The 20,678-nt window shown below is 46.3% G+C and overlaps 1 protein-coding gene across 3 annotated transcripts in view; it reads left to right on the top strand.

Moving 5' to 3' along the window:
- Window positions 1-3,929: 3,929 nt before the first annotated feature.
- The window catches only part of LOC115332676 (aurora kinase A), a 46,399-nt gene continuing 29,650 nt past the window's right edge, over window positions 3,930-20,678 (top strand). The window contains exons 1-2 of one of the 3 annotated variants that reach the window (XM_029995086.4): window positions 3,930-4,142; window positions 17,368-17,485. In XM_029995086.4, coding sequence (XP_029850946.2) covers window positions 4,003-4,142; window positions 17,368-17,485 — 258 coding nt within the window. In that variant the 5' untranslated portion in view covers window positions 3,930-4,002. Of the gene's footprint in view, window positions 4,143-17,367; window positions 17,486-20,678 lie in introns of those variants that run through there. The other 2 variants (XM_042287201.1, XM_040499274.2) reach the window with 2 other exon arrangements.

The following is a 20,678-nucleotide window of genomic DNA, read 5'->3' as shown; positions in this document are numbered from 1 at the left end:
CTCCTCAGCTTTTATCATCGACTCAAAAGCGAAATAAAAAATGCCGTGGACATGACGTGCTTGGGCATCCAGAGTGCTCTTTAAGCACACCATGGAACTTGTCATTTACAAGCGATAATATAAGTGCCGTCGCGGCACTCATTGGCCACGAACGCGAATTCAAATATTCGTAGACGGATTGATTGTTGACGAGCGCGTACGTCTGAGCGGCGCAGTGCTTGTGTCCAATGCGTGCACGCACTCTTAAAAAAAAAAAAAAAAAAAAAAAAAAAAGAGTTCGTGGGTCTGCTTTTCAGCACAATTAACATTCGGAGAGCCAATCACCGCAAACGCAGTCTGAGTTGTGGCATTAACCAATGCAAAACGTCGCGCTTGCACTGCCTAATGTAACAACTCAGACTGCGTTTCTTGGTCTAAACATATGTTTCAGCATCGTAATTCGCTGAGCTGCCTCCGTAAGTTGCAGTGACTGGCTCTCCGAGTGTTACGCGGGAAAGCAGACGCATGCCCTTTTTTTAGAGTGTTGAAGGGCAGTTTTTAAGTTGGTTGGTTGGGTTGGTTGGGGTTTTATGGCGCAAAATAAGTTTTCGGTTCGGGAAAAAGGAAGACTAGACGCCGTCGGACCACGATATCTAGGGCGGGAAGCACCTTGGGTTGAATTCACGGATACTTGCGGTCATCAGATTTATTAGGGGCGAAGCTCCTTAGGGGCTAGCCATGTCCGTATGTCCGTCCGATGTCTGGCGTCGGGTGCTCGTGCTCACGGGCACGTGAGCACGTGCTCCCGTGCTCGCGTAAGGCAAAGAAAACAACAACAACAAAAAACAACCGCATCTCCACGTGGTGAATGATGTTGATTGGGGCGAAGCTCTGGTGGTGCTTGTCTGCGTAGACGGTGAGCCGCAGCATGCCGAGGTTTTCGTTCGTTTTCATCCATGTCAGAAAGAGAATGTGTGGTATGGAACTTGGTTATACACCAACTCATGTTTACAAACAAACCGGAGCGCCCCTAGCGGGCGCCACCGGCGCCGCGCATGCGCGATGGGGGTGTGGGCAAGAAGCTCGCCGTCGCCCATAAACAAACCATTGAAATAGGATGTTATCGGCGTTCGTGTAAGTCCCCCTGCCCTTTTTCGCGTTCGAATTGTTGAATCTACGTCTTCCTGGCGATGTCTGACCACTTGAGCGGCCTCAGCGAAATTAACAAGGCTCGTTACACCGCAAAACTCCGCGTCAATAATGTGACATGCGGCGATTCATTCCGCGTGGACGCCGCAGAATGTACGCTAAAGCCTGATTCGCATGATGAGATTTTGCTCGCAATCTTCAGTTGCGACGCCGCTCGGGCTGCAAAAGCGTGAACCGTAGCTGAGATGGTCGACGTCGATATTGAAAATCTAAAGCAGAATCGTACCATGCCAATCAGGCCTAGCAAGTCGGTGATGGTCACTGGTAACAATGATCAACATCTTGTATCTGCTGTTTACAGCGAGCCTGCTTACTAAACTTCAAATTTAAGTCTTTTGAGGTGTGCACTTCTTATCGCAAGTGCTTTAAATGCTGCTTTAAACTCTCAGTTTTTCCAGTGACATATTTAAATTTGATTTGTTTATATGACTACTTGAGGCCCTGACGTGATGTGATAACAAGATTTAAAATGACACCGCGCCGCCAATCTGCTGTCATTTTTAACAGAACAAGAGAGGAAGTGCACTAACGTAGCGATACAGGCGAGTTGGTTATGCATGTTGAGAAGTATAAGCGCACAATAAAGACGAATACGAAATTCAGTTGTTAGTCAGCGCTCGTCCTGTTTGGCTCTCCGTCTTCGTATCCGTCTTTATTGTGCACTTTCACTACTTTTCAACAGGAAGTACACAGTCGTTCCCGTTGCTCAATACACTCAAAAATTAACGAAGCTCAACATGTATCAAAAAAAGAAAAAATCACTTAATTTGAGAGGTCTTGCTTTCCTGGCAATTTTTATTACGACACCCTGAACAAATACTTCTTTTAATGGTGATACCCGAGCTCGTAGCTTTATCATTGGCAGTTGCTCCACGTGATCGAGAATTCGCGCAGCCGAGATGCATCCTTCAACGAACAGCTCGCGCTTGCAGTTTAGTAGCGGAATTGTTGTACTTGTAAATTTTAAAAAGCTGGGAAGCAAAATAATAAAACGAAACAAAGGGCTAATGAACACAGATAAGTATAAACAATGTGAACACATTAAAAGAGCAGACCTTGTTTTCGAGCGAAAGTGAGTCGGCGAGATGAGATCAGTGTGGCGCATGCCATTTCTATGCGGAGAGTTAGTCGTCTGCTTCTCGCGCAGAAGTTGCGGTGACCTCAGAACGACGCTGATCTCTTATTGGCTGATTGAAAAACAAAATAGTAGGTAGACCTCAAGCCATCTAGCGTTGAGGTCTACCCACTGTTCTTTCAATCAAGGCCAATCAGTGCTCGGCGTCGCTGTGACGTCACAGCAACTCCTACGCAAGAAGCAGACGACTTGCTCTCCGCATAGCGCTCGAGACATGGGAACCTTGACTTGTAACCGGTTCACTTTTAAGAAAATCCCTTGCGTCTACTTTCCCGCACAACACTCGGAGAGCCAATCACCGCAACTTACGGAGGCAGCTCAGCGAATGACGCTGCCGAAACTTCTGTTTAGTCCAAAAAAGAACACAGTCTGAGTTGTGACATTAAGCAATGCAAAACGTCACGCTTGCATGCATTGCTTAATGCCACAACTAAGACTGTGTTTTTTCGTCTAGACATATGTTTCGGCATCGGCATTTGCTTTGCTGCCCCCGTAAGTTGCGGAGATTGGCTCTCCGAGTGTTGTGCGGGAAAGTAAACGCACGGGCTTTTTTTATTTATTTATTTATTTATTTATTTATTTATTTTTTTAGAATATTGCCTGCGGGCTACGTCCCAGGCGCATGCGGCCCCCTGGCCGCGTGTTTGAGACCCCTGCCATAGAGCGTAGGTTTGTTCAGAATAGGCCGATAATTGAGAGCCATGAGCGTAATAAATGAAAAAGATGTCTCTTTAAAAAGACAGAGAAGATGCGAGCCCGAGCTGGTGAACTTTCAACAATTTAAAACCCGAGTATTTTTATAAACGAGGCAACAAAGAGATTTCAAAGCCTTTGAGTCTGTGTTTTGATCATGGTTTTGATTGTGCTAGCCGGTTTCCTGTTTTTATTTTTGGAGAGAGAGATAGAGAGAGAGGCAGGGGGGGCGGGATGGGGGGTTAAGAATGTCACCTCCGGAAGTCACACGGTTTGTCGAGTTTCACCTGAGTTCTCAAGGTTAAAATTATAGGCTTAGTTAGGTCAGCGATCTGTGGAGCGGTTGTTACTCCCTCCCTCCCCCCCCCCCCCCCCCCCCCCCCCCTTCCCCTTCGGTGTCGGCGTCAAGATTTTGAGTTGGGGGAAGGGATAGTCTGGGTATGAGGTTGGCTTATTGATCTTGTTTACGAACTGCGGAGGGAGTTGGGGAAAGGGTGGGGTGGAGGGAGTGTTTGACAGTGTGACAATCATGCGCCCGAGGGATGGTTGTATGAGGCTGGGGGAATAAGTGGAAAAGTGATTAGTTGAGTTTAAATTCTGTGTCTGTGTTGTCCCCCCCCCCCCCCCCCCCCCCCCACTTTTTTTTTTTTTTAGTCCTACGTCTTAGGTTTTAGAACGTTGAAGGTTTCTTTACTCTGTAGGTACAGAATGGTAGCGACATTTTCGCTCCCGGGTAAGGACAAATAGAGAATGTTTGACGTGATTGTGCACGTCCAAACTGGTCTAGACAGGCATTGACAACATCTTGCTCGAGGCTCAAAGGCTCCATGACGTGGTTGCGCACGTCCAGACTAGTTCAGACAGGCATAGAAAACATCCTGCTCGAGGATCAAGGGCTCCAGTGTCTCGCCTCGCTCAGTCCGTTGAAGTAGTGGAGTCGTGCAGCTTGGGTTCGAGAGAGGTTTCGGGCATCCCTGATCACACTTATGGCTTCCAAGGAGAACATGCCGCCCAGCGCGCCAGAAAGCCCTCCGCCCAGCCCGCCAAGAAGTCTTTCTTGCAGCTTGCTAGGAAGCCTTCCACCCAGCCCGCCAAGAAGCCTTCCGCCGGGCGCCGTCTGCAAAAAGCAAGTATCTGCACATTCTCCTGCTAACTGATTCTTTGTGCGTTTGGCACGGGTCCCTATTGTTTCATCAAAGCACGTGTCATGGGAACGCGTTTCGTCGACACTGCGATGTTTGTTGGAAACTCGTTTCGTGAACAAATACTATACACTTGCTACAGCGTTTCGTCGACAACGTATTTTGTTTTTACTAAGTGGGTTCGATTGGATTACTGGATTAATTTCGTTCGCTGGAAGCATACCGGAAGTAAATCGAACTAACTCAGTGCGCACTCAGTCAGTGCTGTAGTGCAAGAAGAAATTCGCGAGCCCTAATCCTAAATTTCCAAACAGTACGCGTCGCTTCGCTCGAAACAACTTTAATATGATCTCAGGCCTGAACCTGCACCTTGATAGCTAAGCGAGCTATAGCTACCATCCGGGTGCCGGCGACCGATGCAATAGGCGCGGGAAGACGCTTTCGAAGAAACGTAGCGAGGTGTATCTATAAAACGAAAGCACCTTTCGATGAAACAAACTGAATGAAACGTCACAGTGTCGACGAAACGATCAAACGTCGTTCGACAAACTCCCGATTCAGACGTTGCGAGTTGCCTTGCGATTTCGCTGCAGGGACGTTTTCTCGCGCATCAAAAAAAGCGTGGTGGACGCTGCGGTGAAAAATCGCACAACGCCGATCGGACTAAACGGGCTCGCAAAGCGCAAGCGGGTAGCATCAAGGCCAGTGTTTTGAGCAATCTGTTTTGGACGGTTTGTGGTTTCGGTGCTGCTATATTCGTGTTCTTGTTGCTTCTGAGAACAAACGCGATGGTGTGTCCTCACTAAATCAAATCAGATCACTCACTTCTGGCTTTCCAAACAAAAACATGATTCAGCACACTGACGACACTAGGAAAGAAGGAACTGACAGCAACGGGTAATTTTTTTGGGCTGAGGTTTGAAAGATGTCTAGGACTTGGGGTGCGGGGGGGGGGGGGGGGGTGCAAAATGCATCTGTATATTATGTATACACTCTAAGAAATGCCTGCGCGTCTACTTACCCGCCAAACACTCAAAAAGCCAATCTCTGCGATTTACGAAATCAGCTCAGCGAATGATGAGGCGGAACATCTGTTTATACCTTAAAATGAAGTCTGCCCTGTGTCATTACGCGAGCATAACGCTTTGCTTTGCGTAATGCCACAACGCAGACTTCATTTGTAGGTCTAAACGGATGTTCCGCCTCATCATTCGCTGAGCTGATCTCATGGATCGCAGAGGGTGGCTTCTTGTGTGTTTTTCGGGTAAGAAGAGGCGCAGGCATTTCTTAGAGTGTATACGGCAGATATGTACAAGTTAATAAGAAAAAAAAGTAAATAGTTTATTTACTGAGTATTGGCCTCAAAAGTAATTTGAGTAGAGTAGAGGTTACTCGAATACAAAGTAATTGAGTAAATTACTACCTACCATAACAATGTAGCGAATAACTTTTGAAATTACGTTTATATTTTTTATAGTAACAAGAAAGTAATGAATGTTTTCATTCGTTAGCGAAATTCTGCTAGCCGAATATAAAGCGGCTTGTGTTTTCACAGAAGTGCTTTATAACTGGTTCCGCTTCTGTGTGATTGTTTTGTACTTTTTGTTCTCTGGTGAATGATGTACTGCAAATGTGTCATTTCTACTTTGAGGTTTAGCGCTGCCTGAGCTTGATTTTGCAGACAGGGTTTGCTTGCGTACAGTGTTGCGTAAAGTAAATCTAAAAAAAGTACTTGAAGTAAACTAAAAAGCCATTTAGAGGTTATATATGTACTTCAAGTATCGTAAGTACACCGCATGCAATGTACTTGAAGTACTTTAAATACAACATACCTTTAAAGTAAAGTACGAATACTTTTTAACGCCATCTCTCATGACGCCCTTTCGTACCGTATTTTTCTTACTTTGTTTTATCTGTTATGTATTGCTCCAGGGGTAATCGGAAAAGCATCAGTTTTTTTCGGAAATGGCGGCCAATATTAGATGAAGTCAAGTCGCCACGGAACGGAGTAGTTGTTTTATTCTAGCTGACGAACTATTTAAAAGGGTCCTGCAATTACTTTTTTACTGGTTTTTAATTTGCACCGAACCTGAGTGCACTAAACGTAGTAACTTAATGAAACTTTTATTTTCTAGCGGATCGTCGAGTCCGTAAACGACCGCAGCGCCGGCGCGTACATCCGGGACCTTTCTACGCTCGCCGCTTGTCTTAGCCTGATCCCACTATTCCTTTCTAGTATGCGCCGCCTTTTTTACCGCTTGGTGGTGGGTATGTCGACGGGTCATTTGTGTTTTCCGGACTTTATAAACTGCATTTATTTCTTTTCTGATCTAAAATACTGAACAAAAACTACTTTCATACATAATTGAAACGGTTCGCGCCACTAATGTTTTGTATTTCGACTAAAAAGAAGCTTTTAGCGGCTCTGACCAGTAGTAAGCCCGGGACCAAATACCTCATATTTCGCGCGCTTTCGGTACCGTGAGTCGCTCCCGCAGGTGGAGGAGGTTTCCACGTCGTCCGATTAAAATATGACGCACTGATATTTAGTTACCCTCTCCGTGCCTGCTGGGTTGCCCGAACCCCAAGAGACGTGGAAACCACAAAATGTAGACGCTTAGATATGATTGCAGGGCCCCTTTAAAACAATACACTTATAGGCACTTATTTTTGTCCGTCTTATGGCCGCCATTACTTCACGCAGAGAAATTACCAGATGACGTTTCGAAAGACGATAGCGCGTTTTCACATGACGATACGCAATATTTTGTTTCCAAATTTTACGAATGTACTTTGAAGTCGGAAATTTTACTTTATTTAGAAATTACCAGAAAAAAATACTTTAGTAAAGTACAAGTACATGCTCAGAGAATGTACTTCAAGTAAAGTACGTTTTTTAATCCTACTAGAAATAGTACTTTAAGTATCATGTTCTTAAAAAGCTCTCCAATTCAACTTTTTTTTTTTTTTTGCAAAAAAACTTTGGGGGAATTATTAAGCTTCTCGAACAATAGTCGAATCTTGAAAGACCTGCATATTCTGAGTTTTGGGAAGAAAGGCAACGCAAGGAGGTCACCTTTGCGTTGCCCTTTAGCACGCGATCCTTCAAGTACAGCACAAGCGGGTGTTGCCTTTTGTTGACTCCTTTAGGTGAGGCTGCAGTGTGTACAGCTCCTGTAGTGGGCGAGAGTTTCTACGTTGGGGAGAAGCGGGGCAAACCCTTTCTTTAAATACGTCAAGTCTCCTTGAGCTTCGAGACACAAAGGAATGCCAGTTTTCGGCACTAATCCCGCATTTACAGGGCCTCACTTGCGGCGTGCCTGTCCGCTCCCCGCGCCTCGTAGCAGAGCTGTTGCAGTGGGGGGCTCGCAAAAATTTGAGAGGGTTTTAGCAGATACGTACAAATTACTCAAAAAAGGTAGTTAAGTTAAGTTAGTGAGTATCGACGCTAAAAGTAATTGGAATAGAGTAGAAATTACGCATTTGTAATAGTAATTGAGTAAAATACTAACTACTGTAAAAAAGTAGCGAGTTACTTTGAAGTTACTTTCGAAGTTACTTTTTTTATATTTTTGTGGTAGCGAAATGAACATCAATTTTGATCCGTGAAAAACCCAGCGAGCCTAAAATAAATGCAGTCATTTAATGGCTTGCGTTTTCACCAAAATAGATTATTCGCCCGCAGAAGCAATTGACTTTCAAAGTTCTCGATACGGGAGTTTTCCCCTTTTCCTCCTAAAGACGTCCCCAGCCAAGCTAAAATGCGTTCCATCGACGCGCCGGGTGGAACGGCAGCGTTGAATTTGAGAAGAGGCTGTGCAGGGTCGAGTAAGCGAGTGTCGATCTTAGGTGTCCGGGACGAAACTTGTGAGGTTCGCCTAGGCTAGAGGGTCTTTTATAAGAAAATCTCGTGCTTTTTCTTTTTTCTTCGGCAAGTTGAGATTGTTATGAATCTTGAAATTCTTTATCCCACGAGGTTCGGAAACTACGCTGAGCGAGTGCATCTAACCGTCAAGGGTTCAAGTCTCGCGCCACGACGATGAGATCATTCGGACGACTGTGCAGTGCTACGCTACTGAAAGAAAAAAAAATTGCTTTGGTTTGACAGAAGATGAAACGAAGTATATTACGCCGCTGATGTCGGGTCCAACAAAAGGATCTCCCAAGGGTGACTCACAATCCTCGCCGGCGACTACGGTATCTTGACGCGCCTGACACGCCTGACAAGTAAATCGTTTTGAACCAAGAAGAGGTCTCCTTAGCGTGGAAAGTCGGAAGGACGCGTAGTCGAACTACGTGAACAAGCATCGTCGCTCGTACAGTTGCAGCTGGAAGCGCGAACGTGCTCCCATGAACGGATTATCCGTGTCTGCGTTTGTGCGCGGGGGAGTCGGGCTTCGCAAGGGAGCACGCGCTGACGACAAGGCGACCATGGGAACAGGCGCCCAGCTGCGAGGTCATTCCAGTGGCGCTCTCCGTGGAACCCCCAAACTGCTTGAGGCAGAACTCATTAAAGGCAAACAACATGAAAACAACAACAACCGTTGAAGTGTCCCCGTCTTTCACGGTTGCAGCTGGAGGCGGGCGCCTGCGTGCATTACCGGATTAGGTCAATACCCGACCAAGGCTTGTTAAGCATCTTTGCCTGTGTTCGTGCGCGCCGGTGTTATGTTTAGGCTGCTCGTCACCATCTTGGCCCAAGGACGCCTTTGATGCAGTTTCTGGAATGGGAGGGGGCCCCTTGTTCCGGAATGCCACTTCATCTGCTGGCGTCTTATTTATTTCTGCGCTCAAACTTTTGTGATGAGCAAACTTAACGGTAGATTTCAGAAGTAGTTGGTAGTTTGAGTAGAAGTTACCTGAAAAATGTAGTTAAACTAAACCACTAATTACCCAAATAAAGTTGTAATTGAAAGTTACCAAGTTACTCGGAAAAGTAGCTAAACTACAGTAGTTTGAGTAGAGTAGTTGAACTACGTCCAAGTCTGGGTTTTAGACCCTCCAAACCACGCCCCACTCCCTGCCTATGCCATATGCTTCCCCCTCTTAACAAATATCAGCTGATCTTCCATCATCTTATCTATTTGTTTGCAGGAATGTTTGTTGACCAACAAACCTATCACTAAAATTCAAAAGTAATTTGTAATTTGAGTAGAAGTTACTCGGAAAAGTAATAAAGTGAACTACCAATCACCGAAATAAAAATGTAATTGGAAGTTAGTAAACTACGTAGCAAAGTAGTTATACTACAGTAACTTGAGTAGAGTAGTTGTACAAGTGTGGCGCAGGGTCGGCTGGATTTCGGGGAGGAAAGGGGCGGGGGGGGGGGGGGGGGGGAGCGAGTTGAAGCAACACCGCCTAGAAGACAAGACTAGACTTTCTGCGATTTGCCCCGGCCGAGAAGGGAGGGACTTATGGGGCTTCAACCAACACCTCCTAGATAACAAAGCCGTAGTGCTGAATGAGATGGCTTAATCAGAGAAGGCCAACGCTGGACAAAGATTGGACACGGGTGCTACGTCAGCACTTGGCTTTGAGTCAAGTTTGAGCCGAACGTTGACACAATTGTCATGTCCAATCTGTGCCTGTAGCGTTAGCCTCCTCTGGTGACTCCATCTTATTCAGAACTATGGCTATGTTATCTAGGAGGTGTTGGTTGAAGCCCCATAAGTCCCTCCCTTCTCGGCCCGGGCAAATAAACTACGCATCGCAGAAAGCTCAAGCTCCTTCAGAATGTGACGCTAGCGTTTGGGATAGAACGCGAAAGTTTCAGAACATTACGTTACCTGAATCAAAAGATAATTTAGAAAAACTAATACCCCTGTCAGACGGGCTAGTTTAGTGTCACTACAAGCGAGTGCACTTCAACGCGTCCAAACACACTCCAAGTGTGTTGGTGCTACACGGGAAAACTTAGTGTCACTCCAAAATGATGGTAATAACGATGGGTAAGTAATGGGCACGCAAAATATTACAGTGGATACCCATTTTTTTCATAAATAACTTCGTCGTCTTATTAGAAACACGTTACCACACATTGTTGCGCTAAGTCACGAGTTTGAATCCAAATTTAAATCCAATTTGATCATTACGATCAGCCATTTCAAGCCAGTGATACATGTCCGCATGCCGGTACGATACTCTGTTTCACCTTATGATGTACCGCAGAAAAGGCTGCAAGCGCGAGCTCCTTGCTCTAGAGCACATCAAGGTGGCACAAGCTCTCGTGCGTTAAGAGTAGCTCCCAACGCTATGAGCTCGTTCATCTAGCCTTGTCTGCGGTACAACATAAGGTGAAACGGAGTATAGATCGAAACGAGCAGAAGTAGGGATTGAACCCAGGATTCCTGGGTTCTGCAGCGCGAGCTTTCGCTCCGCGTGCTCCGAGCTGGTGTGCGCGAGCCCACTCGGCCACTCGCCACTCGCCACAATGAAACATCATGGAGTCTGTGGAGGACGAGCTGGAGGGCGATCTCCGCGATGTTGGACAGTGGAAGCGCGTGGTTGGGTCACTTTTCTCCGTGAGAGCCCAACGCCTTTCAGATAAGAGGCAGCTGGACCTGGATGCTGACGCACAGGCAAGAATTTCAAGTGACATCGATCAGCAGCTGCAGGCCAATGCCTTCACCATAACCGCTCTCATGACCGACAACCTACCCGTGATTAGTCGAGAACGGTGAACTTTCCAGAGGAACGAACGGTGGTTCGAAGACACCTTGCCCCATTTGGGCGAGTTCTATTTCAAGCAAGCCTTTCGCGTCTCTCCTGCCACCATCAGATTCCTGGTGGAGTCATGCAGGTGCCTTCTGGCCGTCGCTGGCCGTCGCGCAGGGGCCAAGGCTGAAAACTAGATTAGCCGCTTGTTTTTCTACAATGCACTACTTTCCTGCCAACAGGAAACAAGTGCGCATCTAATATTACTCCTGTCAAAATAATACTAATTTTACGCAGCGTTAATTTCTTCTATTATTTTAACTCCTTGAACACTGCTATCGAGATTACACACTTGGTCTACCGGAGCGAGCGTAGTGTGCTCCCCGAACTCACTTCATTGGAAGTGTGTTCTTCGAGCAGGGATGGGGATTGAGCTCAGGATCACTGGGTTCTCCTTCTCCAGCGCGAGCCTTCTCTCCACGTACTTTGATCAGGTGGGCGCTAGCCCACTCGGCCACCGATACCCCTTAATAAAAACACGTTAAAAAAATTTGACGTTTACAATTCTCTGTAATGCCGAATTGGAGCGCAGCTCTTGAGGAGGGAGGAAGGGTACGTAGGGGAGGGTATACCAGCTGCTCCCCCTCCGTACCCTCCCATCCTCCTCTTCTGTTCCCATTCCGCTTAGCGTGAAAATTTCGCTAAATTTTCCGCTAAATTTAGCCGGAAAAATTTCCCGCTCAATTGACGTGTGACGTCACATGACACGGCATCTGAAATTTTAAGTGTGACATCACGTGACGTCACACGGGTAAAATTTTTCCTCTAAATTTAGCGGAAAAATATTCCGTCAAACTAGCAGAAACTTTTACCGCAAAATTTAGCGGGAACATTTTACCCTCGTGACGTCACGCGTGACGTCGCAAGAGATGTAATTTTGGGAACAGCCCTTAATGCAACGCGCGGTTACGCCGACGCCGCTCAACCCAGAAACGGGTGCCTAGGAGCTGTGCTCTAAAACAACGTTACATTCAAGATAAAGAACGAAGCATATCCAACTTTGGCGTTCCGCTTCGTTCCACGGAAGTCTACGAGGAGTCCCTGACACTGCCTAATCAAATCATAATTATCGTGTTGTCTCGAATAGTTACATGCTGAAACAAAAGTAGGTTCTATCATTCTCTGCTAACCAAGACAGCCATGAATGACTGACTTTGTCGTCGTCTTTTATCAATTCAGCGCTCCGCTAATCTTGATTCAGATCAGCCTAAACTCCAAATCCACCCCGCTATTTTTTTTTTTTTTTTTTGCAATGCCATTCTTCTACATGTCGTCTCTTTTACGAATTTCTTTTTCTTTATAAAATAAAACTTACGCCACGCTTGTGGGTTCTGCGTTGTTATGTCTCACTGTGGAAACAATGCCACGCACGCAATCGAGCGAAGTGAGTTCGTCAAACTCACTCCAAGCCAAGTGTGTTCCTCAGGAAGGAGCCGTGTGGCACACTACAGAAACGACACTAAGGGCGAAGTGCACTCGCTTGTAGTGACACTAAACTAGCCCGTCTGACAGGGGTATTAATTTCTCATTGAGCCGACATCCACCGAAGTCGTAACAAAATGACATGGTGCTGAATGTCATTTCTCGCTTTCACAATAATAGGCTTAGTTGGACGTCGGCTATAGAGATTTAAAATTTTTTTCTCAATTATCTTTTGCTCCAGGTAACGTCATGTTCTCAAGCTTTCATGTTCCATCCAAACGGCTAGCGTCACATTGTTACAGAGCTTGAGCTTTCTGCGATGCGTAGTTTATTTACCCGGGCCTAAAAACACGGTTCTTTTTTTTATCGGCAACGCCCTGTACTTTAATTTGATACCTTATTTACTCGAGTAATAGCCGCACCGTTTATGAAGAAAACTTGAGGGTTCGCTTTTCCACGGAGCACGCAGATTGCCAATCATCGCGATTGACGGCATGATTCCAGCTGTTTACGGGACAGAGATAACGTCTTCGTGCGAAGATGCCATCTGTGAAGATTGCATTTGTATGGAGAATCGTGTTCTCGATCTGGTTATTCGCTATCTTATTTATGCCTAACGCAATGATTGGCCGTATATGTGTTCTGCGGGAAAGTAGATGCAAGGGCCTTTTTCATAAATAGTGCGGCTCAGATCTATTCGAGTAGGTTTGGAACGCAGCCTCGGTGTGTCGCGCTCCTGTACGATATGCGCCGTTTACTTGCTGCGCTCGGAGTATGAAACTCGGAGCGTCGGAGTAGGAGTAAAGGAGTGCCGACTTAACGCGCCCACTGAGTAGTCGCATAACATGCAAGTACGGCGTACGTGGTCGCATAACATGCAATTACGGCGGAAGCTGCGGCCTGGTGGGTTAATCGGAACGTGACTACGTATCACCGGAGTGCGCTTTTACTGTGAAGAAGTATCAGGCTTTTCGCTGCGTCATGCTCTAATATGTGTGCATTTCGCCCGTCAACGTAGTGGATATCGAAGCCGTCGGTACGCAATGTGGGGCTTATCATTCACCCTTTGCCAAGTTACACCGAAGCAAGGTCTAACCTTGGGCTCATTCTACTGGCGCCGCCAGGCTGTTACCGGCAGGCTATATATACACTGTCACAAAAAATGAAACAGCTAAAAAAAAAAAAAAAATCTCGACGCTGAAAAGTCAGAGCAACCGTCCTTGCACAAACACTAGGGCCCATGTATAGGGCGAGGGTAATTCTGAACAATCACAAAACCAAAATCTATTATCTATTAAAGGTTTAACAAATTTGTGCTATAGCACAAATTTGTTAAACCTTTAATAGATAATAGATTTTGGTTTTGTGATTGTATACAGAACAAGATGCCGAAGGAAAGAGAGTCTTATTGTTGCTAGGCCTCTTTAGTGTGGTCCAAAGGCAGCAGCGGCATATCCTCGGGGTGATGAGAAGTCGTCAGTCCGAAATCGTCGTTCCGTCACTCAAAGAAATGAGATCACACACCACACACAAACACGCAAACCATGCGCCGAACGTGAAAACGAATTTGAATACCTTTGCGCCTAAGCGTAGTGAGAATATGAAGACTCTTCGGGAGATTCTGATGTTCCGTGCAACGAAAAGATTAATCTACTAACGAATTGCATCGGATGCCACCTCGACATGCAAAGCAGAAAGCAAGACGGACTTCTTCGCATCCGCGAGCGACCATCGAGACGGGCGTCTCGATGGAGGGAAATTTCACGAAGTGAGTGAAACATCGCCAAAAATAGGGAAATGTCGGGCGCCCAATGAAGGAGGGAGAAACGTGAAACGCCCGTCACGTCTGCGCTATACAGGCGGTCGCCCTCTGTCCGGAGGCCCCACTCCCAAACGTCCACCGTCACCTCAAGATCCTAGCGACTCTGTGCGTAACAACGGCGGAAACTGAGCGCTCGTTCACTTCACTACGACGGTTGAAAATATACCTGAGAGCGTCCACTTCGAATGAGTGACTGCTCGGTCTAGTGATTTTGAATGTTCACCTCGACATTGAAGTTTAAGCGGTGGACATCCTGGATATTCATTGCCGTGAACGCAAGCGGCTGCATCTTAATATGTAGGCGCTTGGCATAAATGAAATGATCAAGAAAGCCTTTAAATTGCTTTCTGAAATAACTAGTCAAAGTATTCGCGGTAATTTCTAGTCGAAAGTACGTAATTCTGATCAGTACACGAGGTGTGCGTGAGCGCAGCGCCACACGTTGCTTACAGTGCAATTGTTTTTCATTTATATTTCATTAAATATTTCTTATATCACTGACATTGTTTTATATTATCAGCATGTGTGCGTTTTATTATCTCCACTTTAGTTCTTTTACTATGTATTTCAGTGAGAATAGTTTGTAATACTTTGCCTTGAAATTGCCATCCTCCACCCCACAAATGTTTCGAAATATCCGTTCTCTATATATCTGAGATCAACTTCCGCATCCCATCAAATAAGCATAAATGAAGAAATATTGACTATTGTATTAATTTGAGCATTTTCTACCCCACAAGCATTCTTCCCGACAGCATATGAGTTGGAGAAAGTCTGCGCTCCCCCTTTGCTCCGTGCCCCGTGCAAGAACGACTGCGTGAGCATGGTAGCGAGCGGTCCCAATGTGGGCACCGGAGAGGGGGGGGGGGGGGGGGGGATTCGGCATTTCGGGGAGGGTTTCAACTCCCGAACCCCCCTCTGCCTACGCCACTGATTCCAGGATATAGGGCGTTCGCTGACTTCGCGATCCCTGAATGGGTTAGTGCTTGTGTTATCTTTCCGACTTTTACAGCGGTGCTGTTAAAAGCTAGGTAGTAGGTACCCCAGGATCGTGTCCACCAGCAAAGACATGATGACACTGAACTTTGGACAGCTAACGTCATCTATGAGCGACGGCGGCAAACAGAAAACTGGTTGCCGCCGTCGCTCATAGATGGCGGCAACCTTTCTTTGGAGGAAGAAGAGCGGGAAAGGAACGAGCGGGCGATGTGCGCAGCAGTGCGAATGGTTCGGAACCACCGCGAGGCCGCTATCGCCTTAAGTTCCACTGCCGTCGAGGGCTTCAGATTCACTTGCGAAAGAAGAGCAAATCACTCTCCTGGAAAGCCACCGCCGAGAACAGAAGCTACCGCTTCGCTGCTCTTCCTTCTTCACCAAAATAAAAAAGCTGAAACTTTTTTTGTTTTTTTTAACGAACTTTTTTGCAAGCACTTTAAAGTGTAATTTTGTTATCTACATCGTTTTCCTTTCGTTCGCATGTACTCCGACTTTGGGGTCACGGAAACCGGGGAGGAACTGCGTAAACGAAGAGAAATGTCTTTCCCTCCTTCGCTTTCTTTGTCACGGACGTCCTCCAACCGTAAGGTCTACGGTCGCTTCACTCGGGTAGGAGGAATGTTCGCGGATTGCGGAGTCTGCGTTAGGGTATTTGTAAGAGTAAGCAATCACTCGCTGTTTTTTTTTTTTTTTTTTTAAATCGATGGCTTTTCAAAAAGTGGGGTGCGCGATGACTCGAGGTATTGCAGTAGTTTTTTAGACTTGCATATGCTCAGACCTTCGAGCAATCAATACACAATCTAGAGGATCTACTGCCAGTCGGCGCTCCTTTACTCCTACTCCGACGCTCCGAGGTTCATACTCCGAGCGCAGCAACTAGATGACGCATAGCGTACAGGAGCGCGACACACCGAGGCTGCGTTCCAAACCTAAACTCGATTGGATCCGAGTTACCCTGGCGGATTGTGTCACGTGACAACAAAAATAGAAAAACGCTGGACGCGGGTAGGTTTTCAATAACCACCGTTACCCTAGAGTTAGGTCAAGTAAATTTTAGAACACGGCCAGAAACTATCGATGGGCCACACGAGCTCCTTCCGACCGTGAATACGGGTGGCAGAAGCCGAAAATATCTCGAAGATAATTAATTAGGCCCGTGTGGAGCGACAGAGTTTAAAGCAAAAGAGACGGCAACGTTATGAAGTTTCTACGAACGTTTTAATATTCCTGAAAGGTTTGAAGACTCGCTTCGTGGACATGTGTGGAAGGTTACCTGGCCGACCTATCTATTGACCATGCATGCTGTTCCGGTTTAAATTAAAGCCAACATTCTTGAACCCGCTCGTCGACGCAGGAAACCCTCAAATTTGTCAGAGATTTCCTGGTTCCGTCGGTTCCGTCTCGCAGCGAGACGAAAGCTACGCCGGTGACCGGCACACCGTCGTTCGATGGCACGTCAATTCGTTTTTAGGCGGTATGCATGAACAAACCTTTCCAGCAAAGCTAAGTGGTGTTTCGTCTTTCCAATCTAAGTATCTTTATTCGCTGCGGCTGGGCTAAGCATTTTAAGCAGAGCAGCTCGTCTGACTCTCTTTTCATCACAACTTTTTTGTCGCCGAGCTATCGGCAGGCTCGCTCGGTTTCAGGCAAGACGCAGGAACAAACCTCTTCCTCAACGCTCACTGATGTTTCGGCTTTCAAATCGAAGTATCTTCATTCGCTGGGCTAAGCCTTATAAAAGGGATAGAGCGGTTCGAATGTCTCCTCATCTCGACAACGTTTCTGTCGCTGTGCTATCGGCACGCTACCATTTGCTAGGTGAATTTCTTTTTCAGGCGAGATGCACGAATGAACCTTTCTTGGAAGTCTTGGCTTTCAAATCAAATTGTTTTTACTTGCTGGATTAAGCACTAATCAACTGAAAATGGGCAGCGGTTTGGCTATGCCTTTCGTCCCGACGGTCTCAACAGCAGCGCAGCCATCTTGTTTGTTTACGTGACGTCACGGAGCGCGAAGAAGTCACTCGCGCTCCGAGAAATTTGCGGTGCACGAAGAGCGCGCTCGAGTGTCAGTATCTGCCGGTGGCACTCCTGTCCGTTTAGCGAAAGGAGCGCCAAACTCCCGCGCTCTTCAGTGAATGTGAATAGAGGATCTACTAGCACTTTTTTTTGGAATTAGCCTTGGTGTTGAATGACGTTTGTATGATGTTCAAAGTGTCTTTGTTTTAATGTTGGTGACATTCACAATTCCTGCAGGTTTACGACGGAATGGGAACTCAAGGATTTTGAGATTGGGCGACCGCTGGGAAAGGGAAAGTTTGGTACCGTCTACCTGGCACGTGAGAAGTCCTCTAAATTCATCATCGCACTCAAGGTAAGGATGGCCTTTGTGAACATTCCTTGTGCGGCTAAGTTTACAAGCCTCGCAGAGAACCCGTACTTATATAGGTATATGAAAGGTCCACAATGAAAAAAAAAACGAGACTGGGAACACGCAAAAAACAAACACACACACAACGTCTCTCATATAGAGATGGTGTATGTATTTGTCCTGTTTTTAATGCGAAAACATTAACTGTCTCATGGGACGAGCCGACGTCATCAGCCGCGCCAAACGGCTGCTTAATTCCCCTGTCCCAGAGGAGCGATGTGAAGCCGCGTTCTGAAGCCTCTCAGCTTTCAAGCCACGCAAAGAGCCACGCAAAACGTCAGCTAAATTCACCTCTGCAAAAGGAGCGAAGGGAAGCCCAATCCCTGATGGATTATGCTCCCATTGGCAGGCGCGCGTCATCAAGGAACGAGCCTCCCATTGGCTCTCGTGCGGCGTGGTTCCAGAAGTCGCCACCAGAGAAGGCCTTTTCATGGTGGCGCAGCGCACGCGGCGGCCCGGCGAGGTGCAGCGGTGCGAACCTGGCCGCTTGGCCTGGCCACAGAGCCCGCTCGGGCGAACTCGGAGGAGGTTGTACAGCCGAGGTCAGCGCAACTCACGAGAGTGCGCGCTCGACCGTCGGCCGCTACCTCGGCAGCACTGAAACGCCACTACGCCGCAGACGAACTAAGAGAGCGGAAGAACGACCTTCATGTTTTTGCATTCACAACTCATAAGAAGTGCTTAGGTGTCCTCAGAATTTCTTTTTTTCTCCGTTCCCAGTCTCGTTTTTTTTTTTTTTTTTTCATTATGGAGTTAGTTCACCAGCTTGCCTGAGTTTTTTTTTTCCTTTTGTCCTTAGTGTGAGGGGTGTTCAATAATGTATCTACCTGGGTATGAAACAAAGTGGCACACATATGTTTAAACAAGTCTGGCCATGTTGTGACATGTTTAAAGGTTACACATGCACAGTTGCAGCTCAGTGCAAGTCTAAGGTTCGAAAAAAATAGGATGTCAGGGACAGAAAAATACTTGTGCAAATCAAGTATGAACATGTTAGATTTGGAGGAACGTTCAGTGATAAAATTTCTCCCAAAAGAAGGGAAAAGGCCTACCTTGCCGAGTTCTGGATATCATAAAACATGGCAGGTACAGTTAGGCGGGACGCTACAAACCCCCAATACCTCACTCATAACGCAATATTTTGAACGGATGGCCGTATTTCTGGAAAAGAAGGAAGCGATTGAACGAGGCAGACGAGGCCTGCCACGTTCCGGTTCTCATTCCCTTTCCCTTTCGCTTCGTCCTCTCGAGGAGGTGAACCGAACCGAGGACGAGAGACAGGCGGCCGGTTTCTCTCATCCTCAACCATTCCCGGAGAATGGCTACATCACATTCTCCGCTCAATTGCGCCCTTTTTGTGTAAAAATTCGACCATCCTATCGAGATATCGTTGTATGCTGTTTTGGTGTTCGTAGCGTCCTGCTGAACACGTCCGCGGCCTTATCTTGTGAAATTCGAATTTCGGTTCAGTATCCCTCTAAAGGGATACTGAACCGAAATTTCGAGCTCACTAAACAAGGCCGGCCGGATAGGCGGGAAACTGCAAAACCGAAAAATATCACTCATACGGCGATATATCTAACGCATCGCCGCATTTTTTTGGAAAAGAAGTGCGCGATTGAGCCCGGCCGACGAGGCCGACGAGACAAAGCACGTCACGATTCCCATTCTCTCTCCTCCTCGCTACGTCCCGTCAAACTGGTGAACCGAAGCGAGGAGGAGAGAAGCGAGGCCGCTTCTCCTCGTTCTCAAATTCTCCCGGAGGACAGTTACGTCAAAGAACTCGCTTGATCGCGCCCTTCTTTTCCAAAAGTACGGCCATCCGTTTGAGATATCGATGTACGAGTGATGTTTTGGAGTTCGTAGCGTCCGGTTCAACACTTCTGCAGCCTTACTTTGCGAAATCCAAATTTCGGTTCAGTATCCATTTAACTCCTTCAGAGGAGGCATTCCAACCTCTCCCTGTTGGCCTCTTTGCTCCGGGACAGAGTTTTAGATATTTCCAGGCTAGTTAGGCCATGAGGCCGCCTGCCTGCCTGGGTGGACTTGTGCCTCTTTCTACGCGCCTTCTGCATACTCAATTTTCTTTTAGGTAGTGTTGATTCATAGTAATACAAAATATTTTTCAATCAATGCACTACTGTTATTTGAGATGAGCATATTAGCACACATATTCAATCATATTGGGTTAGAATTTTTGAAAATTCCATTTTCAAGTCCTTGAAAACCCTGTAATTTTTAACAGTGCTTGAAAATCCTTGAATTCCAGTGATTTCCATAAATACTTCACGTTTTTACGCCGGTGCTGGGCAAGAAGCGCACTCAACGGGTCTTACTCGCCGCAATGTTTGAAAAGTACAAATATCACAGTCGCGTGCTTAGGAAAAAACCACACTTTCAAAGCGGGATGGTGCACGCGTGAGCCTGGTCTATTCAGAAAGAAACAATTTTTTTTGTGAATGTTAAGATGAGTAATATTTTCAAAATTAAACTGTGGCTGTTTCCCAGAGTTAATGTTAGGCAAATATGCCCTGAAAATCTGAGTTAATCATTCCTAATTCTCTAGTTTTGTTTTTTGTTTTTTGTTTTGTTAATCTGACGTTGAAGACAAAATATTTTCATAGGGCAAGGACATTTATAAATTCCGCAATTAGGTGCAGCTTGGAATCTCTATAGATTTATTTTATGTAAAATCAATCATTTATTTGTCATCTCAGTGCGGGTATCGAATGTTCTGAGTCCACAGTCTATAAATATAGATTAAAATTACCTTAGCTTACAAATGGACAAATGGAAGCTTGGAAACAACCTCCACGAGTTCCGCTAGGCATGTGCCAGGGGAAAACATTTTTTATTATTATTACTTACAATCGCTGAATAAAATTTTCATAGTTTATGGTGCTTGATGATAATGCAATTAATGCAAAGGTGCAAGCGAGCTGGACAAGAATGGCGAAAATAATTCCTGAAGAAGGGGAACAAGGGGGACAAAGGACAAACACAAATATCCAAACACAGCTAAAGGCGCGTTCCCACCGGCGATGCGATCTGGTCGCGCGATAACTTTTATCGCAAAAGCGACCATCGCGGGCAAAAAAGCGACGCGATTTGAGCAGTCGCTACTCGACCCGACTTT

Source organism: Ixodes scapularis, unplaced genomic scaffold, assembly GCF_016920785.2.
Source record: "Ixodes scapularis isolate PalLabHiFi unplaced genomic scaffold, ASM1692078v2 PGA_scaffold9__187_contigs__length_104089568, whole genome shotgun sequence".
Lineage (NCBI taxonomy): Eukaryota > Metazoa > Arthropoda > Arachnida > Ixodida > Ixodidae > Ixodes > Ixodes scapularis.
Note: the sequence above shows the minus strand (reverse complement) of the source record. Positions and strands in the feature narration are given on the sequence as shown.